Genomic DNA, 14,278 nt, shown 5'->3' with positions numbered 1-14,278 from the left:
TCCTGCTTTGATCTACCGCCTCCCGTCCCCTCTACTGCTGCCCCAGTGCCCGGAGATCGGCAAAGTCTGCCCACGTCTGTGTCTGCAGAGCGCTCCGACGTGTCCAAAAGTGTTTCCAAACTTGGAAAGGGCGGGGGAGGGCGGGGGGATGGGGAGGGCGGAGGTATGCAGACTGCGAGTCAGAGTTTCCCCTTGAAAGCCTCAAAAGTGTCCACGTCCTCAAAAAGAATGGAACCAATTTAAGAAGCCAACCCCGTGGCCACGTCCCTCCCCCCTTTGCTCCCTCCTCTGCGCCCCCGCAGTCTCCTCCCAGCTGTGGCTGCCCGGGCCCCCAGCCCCAGCCTTCCCATTGGTGGAAGCGCTTTTGGAGGCACCCTCGGGCCAGGGAAACTTTGGCCGTATAAATAGAGCAGATCCGGGCTTTATTATTTTAGCACCAAGGCGGCAGGAGGTTTCTGCTAAGTTGGAGGTACTGGCCACGACTGCATGCCTGCGCCCGCCAGGTGATACCTCCGCCGGTGACCCAGGGGCTCTGCGACACAAGGAGTCTGCATGTCTAAGTGGTAGACATGCTCAGCTTTGTGGATACGCGGACTTTGTTGCTGCTTGCAGTAACTTCGTGCCTAGCAACATGCCAATGTAAGTGACTTCAGCTTGTTTGGGGCAGGGGTGGAGAGAGGTTAGCCGGCTGGGCAACAAGGAAAAGGAAAACCCGAGCTAAGTTTGAGGTGCAGCTTGCAGGCAAGGCCCTCTGGCATTTGGAGAAACGTCGGCGTTGATAAGAAACATTTAACTTATCTTAGAAATGAAAACGTACAAGGCCCGACTCACCAAAAGTTAGGGAACTTCTCTCTGAACTCAGAGTGAGACTGTTAAATTGATCTGAATCATCAGGTTAGGGAAGTTCAAAGGCAACAGGTCTTCTCCCTGAGGATGGGGTATGAACAACTGGTGTGATTAAGGAAGTCGAGGCCCTAATAGGCCCATTACTGCCTTATGCCCTCTTTGTAAAACTTGAGGCCTGCTTTAGAAAGCCCTACGATTTAGTAATATAAAACTAACCCTCCACGGGTTTTTCTCTTCCGGTTTTTTAAGATTTGTCTGGATGTTGAGGAGGAGGAGGCAGGGAAAGAGGCGCCCTCTGGAGGTAGAACCATGAAAGTGCATGGGACCAGGCCTTAGGCTAACCCAGAGAGGTTATCTGCCTTTCTGATTTGAAGCCATTCCCAGTACCGCCAGTCAGTGGATTCTGGGAAGGAACATGGATGCTGCTTGGAATGGATACATTCTGAAAAGTAGTATTAGCTTCTCCATTCATTATCTGGTCATGGAAATGGTAACATTATTTAACCAGAATCTGCTCTGTCTTTTGTTGAGCCTGAGAGTTACCTCTTCAACGTATTTCCAGTAACAAGCAGACATTCTGGGCACAGAAAGTTGGGAAATACCAACGTTGATCTGAGGTTCAAGAGACTGGGGATTTTCCCATGACTCTGCCCCTAGTTACCATGTGACCTTGGGCAAATCAAGCTTTTCTAAAATGCAGGAGAGAGATTAGATGGACCCTAAGGCCACTTTCCAGCTGTAGGTTTTATGACCTGACTGCCATGTCAAGACGGAATGAAGAAAATCAGTCCGTTTCTGTCTCGAAAATGGCTGCCCAATTACCAAAGATACTGACTTGATGGGATTTGAGGGGTTCTGCTCAAACCCAGCACTCCAAAACATTTGTCCATCCATCTGCCACCATGTCTGTAACCGCATCACTACTGACACATCTTTTCTGTGTTCTCTCCCTCCATCCACTTTTAGTATACATACTGTGGATACTAAGGAGTCATTGCACTCAACAAAATTCACATTGCCAATTTTTATTATGAGATCTTGCCAGGAGGAAAGGGGGAGTTTGATCCTACAGAAAAGATGAAAACAGACCTGGGGAAGTTTGAAGATACAAAAGGCCACTCACCTTCTGATCCACAGCCAACTGCAGTCTAGATAAATGTTACCAAACACACATGCTTTAAAATGGCTTATTCTGAGTAATTAAAAGTCAAATTTCCAAAATCATAAGGGCTTCCGTTAATCAAGTCCAGACATAATTATTCTTCCTGCTGATGGACCTAATAAACATATCGTTTATCTAATTTAAACGTAATTTTCATAAATTGCCCTTAAATGTCAGTGGTGGATGTGATCCACCCTCCTGAATTGTGACTATTGCAACAGATGTTCTCACTCCAAATGACACACTTCTTGGCCACCTAATTAAAGCAATTTTTAGGGGTGATTCATCTTATTGCCAGCTTGGCCACACTTATATCCTGCATTAACCTATAATTTTTATACTGTAGGGAAGGGATTCAGTCTTAATAATTTATAGCAATTATGGTTAAGGAGGGGATATTAGTTTAGTGTATTTTCCCCATTATTTTTTAAGATTTTTAATCCACACTTTTTCCATTTATACAGAACAGTTCCTTCCAAGGGGAAACAAGTGACAGATATTGGTAAAATGAACTTAGCTAATTTAAGTGAACCAAGTTAAAGCAAAATTCCAGATGTCTAAATGAATCCATTTTCATAGTGACTAGTTTGCAAGTTAGACCTTTTGAAAAAGGACATTAAGAATGGTATAAACTCAGTGAAGCACTAAGTAACTTTAGTGTTTTATAAGAACCAGACTCTGCTTAGGTAACACACTTTCCTAAATTTTTCTTTCTTTGAAATATTTTTTTGTATCAAAAATTATCTAAACCATAAATTATTTCCTCATCAACCTACTGGTCTTGCTACATGTGCAATTTACCACCTTAATTACTAAACATTATAAATATCCTTCAGACATTATACAGATTTATAAATCAGTAAATAATTAACTATTTAATTCAAAATAGTTACATGTTAATATTGCATGCAAATCACCCTGCTAGTCCCTACCATACTTTTGACCCACATAATTTCCAAGTCATTAGAATATGCTTAATAAAAAATACACTTGGGGCTTTAGTTAGGTAAGTGAATTTTATAGACTAATATATCTGGTTGGTAATAACTGCTACTGGTCAATGAAATAATACTAATAATTGTTTCCTACTTTTCCCTTTTCTCTACAGCTTTACAAGAGGTACGTAAAATTATTTTGAAAATCTGTTTTTTTCTACTTTGCCTTAGCCACAGTAATGTCCTCTGTGGGGAAGGAAGGGGAGGCTACATTGACTAACCTGGATTCCCAAGAAAATCATCAGGAGTTACATGTGGTCAAACCTTTCTGGCAGCCTTAGAAAGTACCCACCCCAATTTCTAAAATGGGCGGGACTACTGAATAAGACCAATCTCATAAGAACACCTATAAGAAACAGAGAAGAAATAATCCAGTGGAAGTTTGGGTTTTAGCATCATCTACTACAAAGCAGAAGATTTCATAGCTAGAGAATCTTGGCATTCCCCTGGAATCATTTGCAAGAAAATTATGAATAAATTCTTAGTTCATGAATTGAATTTGAGGCCTCATTTTAGATAAGTATATATTTTGGTTCTTTATATATTTTATTTATTTGTAAAATGTATAGTTGTACTTTGAGATATTAAGATAATAGTAATGCACAATATATATACTCCATAACTATATTTGTATACTACATGAAAATGAGATCCATTTTAAAATACATGTGTGCAATTTTCTGCATAATGATCTTGTACTTATTCTTTTCTAGGGAACTGCAAGAAAGGTAAGGGTCCAGGACTTCTCCATAATATCTGAAATGATCAGTGATAACTTTTAATTTTACCAAATTTATAGTAGACTATAAAAGAAAAATACTTTGTCAAGATTTATCCACATAAATATGCAGTAGCTAAACCATAGAATAAAGTAGCTTTGATGTTTAAAATAAAGTCTGATCTTCCAGAATCATTTCTAATTACATTTACATTATACAAACTGGTAATCTTCATACTAAAGGAAAAAAGACTTGTTTTTATTCTGGAGATGAAATGACTATTATGTTAATTATGGGTAATAGATGAAAGTTTATTGTAAAAGGCTTTAACTATAAAAATATCCTGTTAATGATGGAACAAAATGGTAATTTTATCCACAGACATCATCTTTCTAAAAACAGTAGTTATTATATTGGCCTAATGACTGGAGACTATAGCCTCCAATGTCCCATTTTGAAAAAATTACATGTAATTATAATAAAAACAATATACTCTTATCTACTGCATTGTGCTATTTTTATAGCTACTATCCAGTAACACTGTGGTTAGATCAGTCTAACCAAGTAATTTTTATCAAGACCACTTTGCTTGTTCACTGGAAATTGCTTAGACATTTAGAATGGTGCTATTCGTGTCTTCCTCATAGGGTCCAACTGGAGATAGAGGACCACGCGGAGAAAGGGTATGCAATTTTTGAATTATTAAAGGGCTTTGTCTGTAATTGAATAATTACATTTTAGAACTACAGGATACTAACAATTTATAAAAGTATTATATATCCAGATAATTGTACCACCTTTTAAACAGATAATGCCCTACAGAAAAAGAGGCGAATGAGCATTATTATATCTAATCAATACTCTTTTCAGGTCAAGACTATCCCTCAGAAAAGCAAAAACTATTACAGACAGCCATATTTTTTGCATGGTCTATCTTTCTTTGTTTTTAGTTGACCTGCTCAATGCAGACGTAATGGAAATGTATCTCCCTACCACTGTATAGTCCTTATCTTTTTAATGCATTTGTTTGCTTTTCAAGTAAGATATATTATGTAGCCTGGGAATACTAGTGAAATAGCAGTCAGCCTGTCATAAATGTGCAAATTAGGCTTACACTGTATTCATGGTTTGCTTAGATCTCCCTGCTATGCTTATTTGGCATGCACGGCTTTGCATTATATGACACTTTTGCCAATATAAGTACCTGTATCTTATATCTGTTATAAGTGCAGACTTAAATGCATTCCACTCAGACAATTTATTAGAGGTAGCATTATGTCAGTATATTACTTTAATGACATAACTAGTGTTAATGGTAGGAAATCTGCAGGATTTTCTACCCTGTGATAAAATTATTTTATTAATTACCATATTAACTAATCTACTATTCACACATAACATACCAAAACAAATGAATAAGTTCATCACAGTCAGAAACTGACAATCAATATACACAGCTCATCGCTGCACACTGTTACCCACGTGAAATTTATAGAATCATAAATGTTAGCTACAATTTCTATCTTTATTTGAATACTAGAGCTCCACTGTGAATTAATATTCAGTGGCCGAGTTCCTCCTCATGGAGAAACTGCCCTGTGTTGTCTCTCCTTCATATATGTTACTAAACCTCCTTCTAAAATAGACCCATCTTATAAGTTAATTTCTTTTTTTTCCTTATAAGTCAATTTCAATCAGTGGCAAATATGGCATATTAAATTTCCATACCACTTGCACATTGAAAGATCTGAACAGCTGATTTTACCACATGTGTTCTTAGGTATCCTTTTCTATGTATAAGTTCTTATAGGCCCTATCTAATCCCAGCCTAATTCACTTTGTACATAACAGGGTCCACCAGGCCCACCAGGCAAAGATGGTGATGATGGTATCCCAGGCCCTCCTGGTCCCCCTGGTCCTCCTGGCCCCCCTGGGCTTGGCGGGGTAAGGTGTCTTAAGTATTATTAACTTTTAACTAACTTTGATTGCTTATACCTCTATTGGAAGAAGGCTCATTGTGGAATTTATTTTTAGCTGTTAAATTTGCTCTGTAGCTATGAGTATATTTCACTGCATTTCTTCAGTTTCTGCACTCGAGATTCAGCTGTGCCTGTTCCCTTTGTGAGCTCATGCCAATTACAGGGCTGGTCTTTGTGTGCACTGAAGGTAGCTGCAGCCCTCAAAACCATTACTTAATTTGAGAATTTAATATCTTTTATCAGTAGGGCACAAGTAAGAGGCGTTGCATTATTAAAGAGTTTGATTAGATTGAATTATAACTGAAATTCTTGCTCTTAAGCAATTTCGCAAACATCCTACTCTTTTTATTCTCCTTGGCTTGAAGTCTACTGAACCAATATTCAAGCATTTTTAGGTTTAATTTGCTTGAAACTAATTTGAGAAAAGTACATTTTTCTTTTTCATTAATATCTTCTTTTAGCTTTATGTCTTTAACAATGGAATGAGTGCCAAATGGCCACACTGGAGGAAGGAAAACATATTTGCTTAATTGGTTAGCAATATGAATCAGAAGCCTGATTCCAATACTCAACTGTATGCCAGTAAAATAAGACCTTTCTCCCCCAAAGATCTTATTATGATTGCTTATCTATTGAGTGTATTAAAGAGCACCTTCTTTAATAGATCTACCACTATAAGAGAGATCTTTAATGGTAAAGTTATTACTGTGACCTATTTTTTTAAAGTTTAATCTTTAAGGGGCATTTTAATTTCATTTTCCTCTCGACTTGAGAACTCTGTATCTTTCTTGAAAGTCAAGCAAGAAAAAGTTCTCTTTGTCATATGGTATAGTTCTGAGGAAGTGGGGCAACAAGTGGAAAATGCAGAGTTGGTCTCTGCTTATTTGATCAGGGTCCTTCAGTGACTTTTAAAACTTCAAAAGCCCCCCTTCCTCAGTGTAGAGGTTGGGGCTGGAGAGAGAGGGTTAACAGGTTAGGAAAAGATTTGAAAAATAAGGTAAAGAAGCTCCCATTTCAAACTAAGTGCAGACTAAATTTTTAACATGTATTTCCCTGATTTCGTAGGAGTTTAGCTTAATATGGAATTCTTTTTTTTTTTTTTGGATAACCAGAAAATTTTATTAAACAATGTTAAATAAATACAGGTCTTATGTTCATGGATGAGAGCCCAGCATAATAAATAAACTAATTCTCACAAAATAACCTACTAATTTAATATATTGCCAACAAAATCCTAGACTTTCTCCCTCATAATGATGGACTAGATAATTTGAACCTATCCTCCCATTTAACTTAAAAAGTTAAAAATAAGTGAATGGAATATTTTCTGAAAGTTTCTTAAAGCATTAAAATGTTCTAAACTAACTGTAACAAAAATATTGCTCTCTTTTAAACAACAACAGAAAAACCTTCACCAGTAAAATAAGAAAATGAACTACATGGCTAGTAATTATGTTATTTATATGCTTATGTTTAATGTTATATATATATGTTTTCCTTCCCTCTAGAACTTTGCTGCTCAGTTTGATGGGAAAGGAGTTGGAGGTGGCCCTGGACCAATGGTATGCTTCTTTCTTTTTATTTTAGCCAAAAAACTACTGAACAGAGAATTTCTTTCATATTAAAGTTCACATTGCCATTTATTTAGCTACTTAGGTTAGCAGTCAATTCTTAAATCAGATAAAAGAAGCAACTTTTTTGTATTCAAAACTATAAAAATTTAAGCCTAGTATCCCTGGCTGGTGTAGCTCAGTGGATTGAATGCCCACCTGCGAACCAAGAGGTTGCCAGTTTGATTCCCAGTCAGGACACATGCCTGAATTGCGGGCCAGGTCTCCAGTGGGGGCCATGTGAGAGGCAACCACACACTGATGTTTCTCTCCCTCTCTTTCTCACTCCTTCCTCCTCTCTCTAAGATTAAATAAATAAAATCTTTAAGAAAATTTTTTAAAAATTTAAGCCTAGTTTAAGGGGGTTCAATTTTCTCTACAAACTTGCCTCCACAGAATAGATCAGATATTTATACCTAAGAAATAATCTCTGGACACAGTAATCATAACTCAGGTAAATCAATTTAATTCAAGAGAGTGATCACTCTGAGTAATCATTTTTTACATACTTGAACATCATTTAGAATTTTAAGCAACACTTAGAGACATAGAACTATTAAGTTTTATAACTAAAGAATGTAAGCCCTTTCCCAAGGTCATGCAAGTGGTTGTGACAGACTAGGAATCACCTCCAGACAAACGTCTTGTATTGGACAGTATCATGCATCTAGTACTTGAATAAAATGTTAATTCATTCAACAAATGGTTATCAGCTGCTTTCAATGAACCCCAAACTGTATCATGCACTGGGGATAGAAAAGTGAATGTGATAGGTTCTTACCCTCCCTCAGGGAGATGGAAATGTAGGGGATCTTTCCTTTTATTCATCTTGATAAAAATTCCTTTTTAAGTCTATTAATTACAAATCAGTATAGGAGACAAAGTGAGTAAAATTTAGCACATCACTCAGCACAAATATTTAATATATCCTATAATTTGAGTAACACTTAGAAAATGTCCTATATGATTATGGAAACAATGGTCTATCTTAAACACGTGAGCCATATAACCAGCATCAGGGAGAGGGGTTAAAGAAAAAAACTGACATGAGCATGCAAAATTTATACTAGTATGTATAAAATTGAAGGGAAATACGTTGACGTAAAAACATTAAGTTGATTAACACTGTAGCTTAAGACACACATACAGCTTAGTGATTTTAATTAATTGTTTCCAAACAAAGGTATTTATCTGCCCGAAGTTAACATGGTCTTTGAAAAATAAATCTTACTGGACAATGTGTTCGGTGCTCTATCTTCGAAAGAAGATGTTTCGCTGGAAGTAATGGACCATAATAAACTAATATACTATAAGGGCAAGATAATATTTTCTGTAAATTAAAACTCTCACTTGAAAGTAATGTGCCTTTAATTGATGACTTGCAATTTCCTGGCTTTTCCTGGTAATTTAAAACATTCATATAGGAAATGAAGAATTAGAGATTTTCTTTGGCTTTGTTTATGTTGGATATTTGAAATTAGCCATTTCAGTTAAGGCTGGACATTAGTCAGTTTTAAATCAGTACCTACATTTCAAGAAGCTAAAAGGGAAAAATAAAGCACTCACTTAAAAAAGGCTAAATAAGCCTAGAAAATTAATATGGATTTCAGTTCCCCTGACTTTGGAACCCCTTGCTGGGGGGCATAAAGCAGATTGTTTTACTTTTAAATATCAATAAAATATAATTTAGGCTTGCACATCCACTCACATTCGCAGACACATGTAATCAGCAGTTACGTGTTTCACAAATAGGAAATATAGGCAGCAATAAAGTATTAAAATAATTTTCCATCTTGGAAAATCAATAACTGTAAAACCCCACAGGGCTCTCCTCTGAATTAATGAGTAAGCATTGTCTGCCTTACAGCCTCTACCAAATAAACTACTTTTTATGTAAATGAAATTGTTGCAAATACAAGGAAAAATGAATAAATATAATTAAAAATGCATGCTGTCAGAGAAAATTATTTTTTAATGTATACCTAAAAATTATTTGGATTGAAAAGTGACAGTTTCTTTTAATGTCGATGTGATTTCCAAAACCAAATAAATAATTCTTATAATTAAGATGATGTGCTTTTTAATCAAATTCGTATTATTTCACTCGAGGCACTAATACAATGGGGCAGACTGACAGCAGAGTGCCCTGTGTCAGGAGCAAATTGCCCGGAACGTGTCTGTGATGTTCTCAGCGGCAGAGGAGCGGCCCGGCAGGAGAGCTCGCACAGGCACTGATTACTACAAAGGGGAGTCAGGAGCGGAGAGTCAGCTTGCAGACTAGGAACACTCTGCTTTACTCTATGTGCTACGGAGTAAAGAACAAAGGGGAGAACAATTGGCTGTCATTTGGGCCATATTTTCAATAATAGTAGGATGTTTCAGTCATATTTTACTTTTCCTTTACCCCTCATTACATCCACTTTTGTTTGACATTTTCATCCATCACCCAAAGCCCTTAAAGGAGCTATACTCTCATAAGGTTATAATAAACCTCCTTCTAATCATTAAGGAGGTGTTTTTTTTATCCTTTTCAATTTATGTCCCCGTGGCAATAAAAATACCAACTTCCTAGCTAAGGATCACATGGGGAGATGCCATATGATCAAGGGAATCCAAAGGGAAATGTTTGGTCAACTGCAGGAAAGGCAGCTGTGTATCCCAACTGTGCAGGGACTGATCCACTCCACTGCATTCGAACCATCTCAGGATGTCCGCTGAAGCACAACCTCAGGGGCCTTGTGGCCATGCCATCTAATTCTCATTGAGTCCTACTGATTTGGGTTGGTAGAAAACAAAAGGCAAAGACAGAATAATAGTGGAGGACAGTTAGGTCCTTAAATGCTTCCTCTGGGAAGGACGAAACCTGTGAAATAAAACCAAGACAATTCTGTTCAACTGTCCATCACAAGATGTCTATGGCACTGCTAAGCTAGTTCCCTCTAACCCGAACCAAGGCCATGACACCTTGCCGGTGCTGATTCTATCTGTCCTCTTCACAGGGTCTGATGGGCCCCAGAGGCCCTCCTGGTGCAGCTGGAGCCCCTGTAAGTACCAAAAGCTTGTAATTGCTCTTATGTAAAAAGATCAAATTAAATAAAGGCTTGGAGTATGACATATTGGTTGCTTTTAGGGCCCTCAAGGGTTCCAAGGACCTGCTGGTGAGCCTGGTGAACCTGGTCAGACTGTGAGTACCTTCTCCCCATTTGTGATAAGTATGTCTTTCAAAAAATGTACTCATGTGTCCTTAACAAAATGATGGATCTCCCATTCTCTAGGGTCCTGCAGGTGCTCGTGGTCCACCTGGCCCTCCCGGTAAAGCTGGTGAGGATGTAAGTATTTACTCTTAAGCATTTTCAAATGGCATTTAAATCCTCCTGCCTCAATGAGGGTTTCTAGATTCAAATTAAGTATTCTGCCAAGAGCCAGATATGCCCAACATAACTGTTCCCATATGGAAAAGAGTATTTTAATGAAATAGTAATTAATTGGATCTTATTTAAGGACATATAATTATTAATTAAATATATATTTGGATCCACATTTTTATGTGATGGCTTTTACTGCTATTGCAAAAACCAAGATGCCCCACTTGTATCTGACAGTTTGCCAACAAAGATTAACCCTGTGATGCTCTCATGTTTTAGGGTCACCCTGGCAAACCCGGCCGGCCTGGCGAGAGAGGAGTCGTTGGCCCACAGGTAAGACTTTTTACAGCGGTTATGCAGTCCAAGCACCAGAGGCAGTTCACAGATAAGACAGATGCTAAAACTAAAAGCAGTCCACACGACAACTTAAGTGGCTGCATACTTGTCACACTTATTGAAGGCATCTGGCAAATAAGAATGTATAGAGTTTTTATTAATGCAAATAATGTAATATCAATGATAGCAAGCATACTATAAACAATTAAATGGTATTTTCTACAAACACCACAGTATCAGTTACTCAAACAGCATAAGTTAATTTACTGTTCTGTGCTTAAAATATATATTAGTTTTTTATTCCAAGCTTGGATTTTGATAAGAAGAAATATTTTGGAGGGAAGAAATAATTGTCTTTTAACTTGAAGTGAAAATGTTATTTATCTTCTGTGTGTTTTTTTCCAAGGGTGCTCGTGGTTTCCCTGGAACTCCTGGACTTCCTGGCTTCAAGGGCATTAGGGTGAGCACTTTATTTCCCCCAGGAGAGAAAATGTTGATTTTTCTTTTTAGGAAAAACCTCAACTGTATGTAAACTCTTCAGTGACATATATTTGCATCCAAAGCCCTAGAATTTTCCAGAGTGAAGAGAGAGTCAAAGAGTTAAGGATCTTTGGAAAGTAATGTAGTGTGGAGGGGTTTTTTTTTCAGTCTGTTCATAGCTTCCAAGAAACAAGGATCCCTGCAGAGAAAATTGTATAAAATGGCTTAAGAGGTATTTACAACAATCTGAAGACAGTAAAATTATTAAAGATGGAAAGGATAAAAGAGAGCATCTAGTGCTATATCCTTCCCTTTCCAAGACAGGGAGCTTTCCTGGGGCCGTGGAGGGAGTTTGCCGGGGACCTGGAGCCCCGGGACTGCATTCCATGGAGGCCGTCACGGGGCTCCCCTCGGAGACAGTAACTGCAGAGACAGCAGATGTTGGACCTGACTAAGCACTGTGATGGGACGACATTTTAATAATGTGCATTTGCTTTACAGGGACACAATGGTCTGGATGGATTGAAGGGACAGCCCGGTGCTCCAGGTATTAAGGTAAATACCAGATCAGAAAAGTTGTTTTTAAAGCAATGGATTGTAATTTCCCATCACCACCAGAAAGTGTATTTTGACTGAGGTCTACTCATAATGCAAAGAGTACCTTATTCCCTCTCTTATACTTTAAATCCCTCAATGGTGCAGACTATGGGATTCTGTGACAAGAGTCCAATTATTAATAACATTTAATTAAATATCTGTTACACAGTTGATATAAAAATGTCAATAATTTTTCCTCCATTTCCTTTCAGTCAATCTCTGCAGCCAAAATAAAAGTAAATAAACACATAGTCAGATATTAGGACACTATACATTACTTTAAACTGTGAATCTCCTTTGTCATGCACTAATTAGGTAGGTACATTCATGTCACAATACACTTTTCAACCTCTTTCCTGTGATTTATCTGTGCACACTCAAAAATGTTTTAATTAGGTAATTAAAGTCTCAGAAGTGTGTTATCTCTTGGCTAGGGTCCTCTCTGACAGCATTTTCAACTATAAAATGTTCTCTCTCCTATTAAAGAGATAATGTGATATTAAAGTGAATACCAACGTAATTACAAATTAATGAGTAACGAACACTAGCGGGACCAGAAATGAACATGAATATGGAGAATCTGTTCTAACTTTCCAGCTGCCACACAAATGGATAAGGTCAAGCTCATTCTCCCTGGAGCCTAATATAATAGCTCAAACTACTAATCACAGCATCATAAAATGTTAAAGCTTGCAAGGAGCTCTGGAGACTTCCTCATTCTGCAGATGAGGGAAACTGAGGCTGAAAGGGAATGAATGACTTGCCCAGAGTCACATCTAATGGTTAGAAGCACACAGGCTAGAATTCCTGACTCCCGCTCTAGTGCCTATTTCCAAAGAATGTGACAGCACGTAGAATCCTAGAAATGAAGGGTCCTTAACTAATCTCTCCAACCCTGTTTCTTCCATATCTAAGTCAGATTATCTTGAAGGGAATTTCTTTTTGCGTGTACCATGGTATCAAATTAAACCACCACTACCATCACCACCAAGATTTTACTCTAGATAAGGATATAGATTGGAAATAAATAAGACAGCTCCAAAGAAATACATGAAATTCAAATTTTCATGTGTATTTCACAAAAATAAAAATATTGAGTGTTAAAATAACTTTAGAGAGGGTAAATATGGTAATATTCAAAGCCAGTTTATCTGCTGCTATCTCTTTTTATGACATAATTCCAAATATAGAAGCCCAGTGTAAATGATATCCAAGATCCAAGGGGGAAACTGCGGAGGGGGAAGTAACACTCAAGCACATCTCCCTAGTACTATGATATTTGGTATCATCCAAATAAAACCCCATATTTTAGAAATATTTAAAATTGATGTGTTCATCATAATTAAGAAAGTCTATATATGTGTAAGAAATGTTGCAGAATATGTGAGTGGTTCAATAATAGGGTAAAAAATTAGCATATTTATGGAAATGCATATAAAATTTAATATATTCAAATGTATAACTTAATATGTGTTTATAGATATAATTTTTATATATTCATATGTATACATATTCATATGTATAACTTAATATATGTCTATAGATGTAATTTTTATATGTGTAACTTTCAATGTATATAAATTATAAAACAAAACCTCAATCATTTTTCGTGTAGGGTGAACCTGGTGCCCCTGGTGAAAATGGAACACCAGGCCAAGCAGTAAGTAATAACTACTTGGTTGTAAATATAAATCTGTATACCCCTTGCAAGCTGGAACTTCCTTAATGTTTTTGCTAATGACTATTTCCCTCGGCATTGTATTCTTTGGTAGTTTTCTAATAGCTGTAATAGCCTTCTGCCTACTTAATTGAAATCTATTACCTTGTAGTTGGAATTAGAATAAGACCTATTTATTTCTAGTGGATTCTTGCGCATGTTGGAAATTGGACAGAGCAAATGATGCTCGTGGCTTTTTTCGAGTTAGCATTCTGGATTTCACTGAAAATGTTTCTGCTTTTAGGGAGCCCGTGGGCTGCCCGGCGAGCGAGGACGAGTTGGTGCCCCTGGCCCAGTTGTGAGTGCTTCCCTTTTTCCTCATGTTTATCCTTTTAAAAGATCTTCCAGTAACTGCTATTTAACTTTCCACTTGACTTTTTCTCTCTTTTTTTCTTCCTAGGGTGCCCGTGGAAGTGATGGAAGTGTGGGTCCTGTGGGTCCTGCTGTAAGTCTTGACATTGAAGAGTGTGTG

At 37.4% G+C, this 14,278-nt stretch overlaps 1 protein-coding gene across 1 annotated transcript in view; it reads left to right on the top strand.

Moving 5' to 3' along the window:
* Positions 1-239: 239 nt before the first annotated feature.
* COL1A2 (collagen type I alpha 2 chain) overlaps positions 240-14,278 on the top strand; it is a 35,755-nt gene continuing 21,716 nt past the window's right edge. Inside the window, exons 1-15 of the mRNA XM_045827533.1 lie at positions 240-639; positions 3,117-3,127; positions 3,717-3,731; positions 4,370-4,405; positions 5,574-5,666; positions 7,210-7,263; positions 10,311-10,355; positions 10,442-10,495; positions 10,587-10,640; positions 10,956-11,009; positions 11,419-11,472; positions 11,994-12,047; positions 13,705-13,749; positions 14,051-14,104; positions 14,207-14,251. Coding sequence (XP_045683489.1) covers positions 570-639; positions 3,117-3,127; positions 3,717-3,731; positions 4,370-4,405; positions 5,574-5,666; positions 7,210-7,263; positions 10,311-10,355; positions 10,442-10,495; positions 10,587-10,640; positions 10,956-11,009; positions 11,419-11,472; positions 11,994-12,047; positions 13,705-13,749; positions 14,051-14,104; positions 14,207-14,251 — 738 coding nt within the window. The 5' untranslated portion in view covers positions 240-569. The remainder of the gene's footprint in view (positions 640-3,116; positions 3,128-3,716; positions 3,732-4,369; positions 4,406-5,573; positions 5,667-7,209; positions 7,264-10,310; positions 10,356-10,441; positions 10,496-10,586; positions 10,641-10,955; positions 11,010-11,418; positions 11,473-11,993; positions 12,048-13,704; positions 13,750-14,050; positions 14,105-14,206; positions 14,252-14,278) is intronic.

Source organism: Phyllostomus hastatus, unplaced genomic scaffold (assembly GCF_019186645.2).
Source record: "Phyllostomus hastatus isolate PE091 unplaced genomic scaffold, TTU_PhHast_1.1 phas_scaffold_78, whole genome shotgun sequence".
In the NCBI taxonomy this organism is placed as follows: domain Eukaryota; kingdom Metazoa; phylum Chordata; class Mammalia; order Chiroptera; family Phyllostomidae; genus Phyllostomus; species Phyllostomus hastatus.
This window is presented reverse-complemented; position numbering and strand designations above follow the sequence as displayed.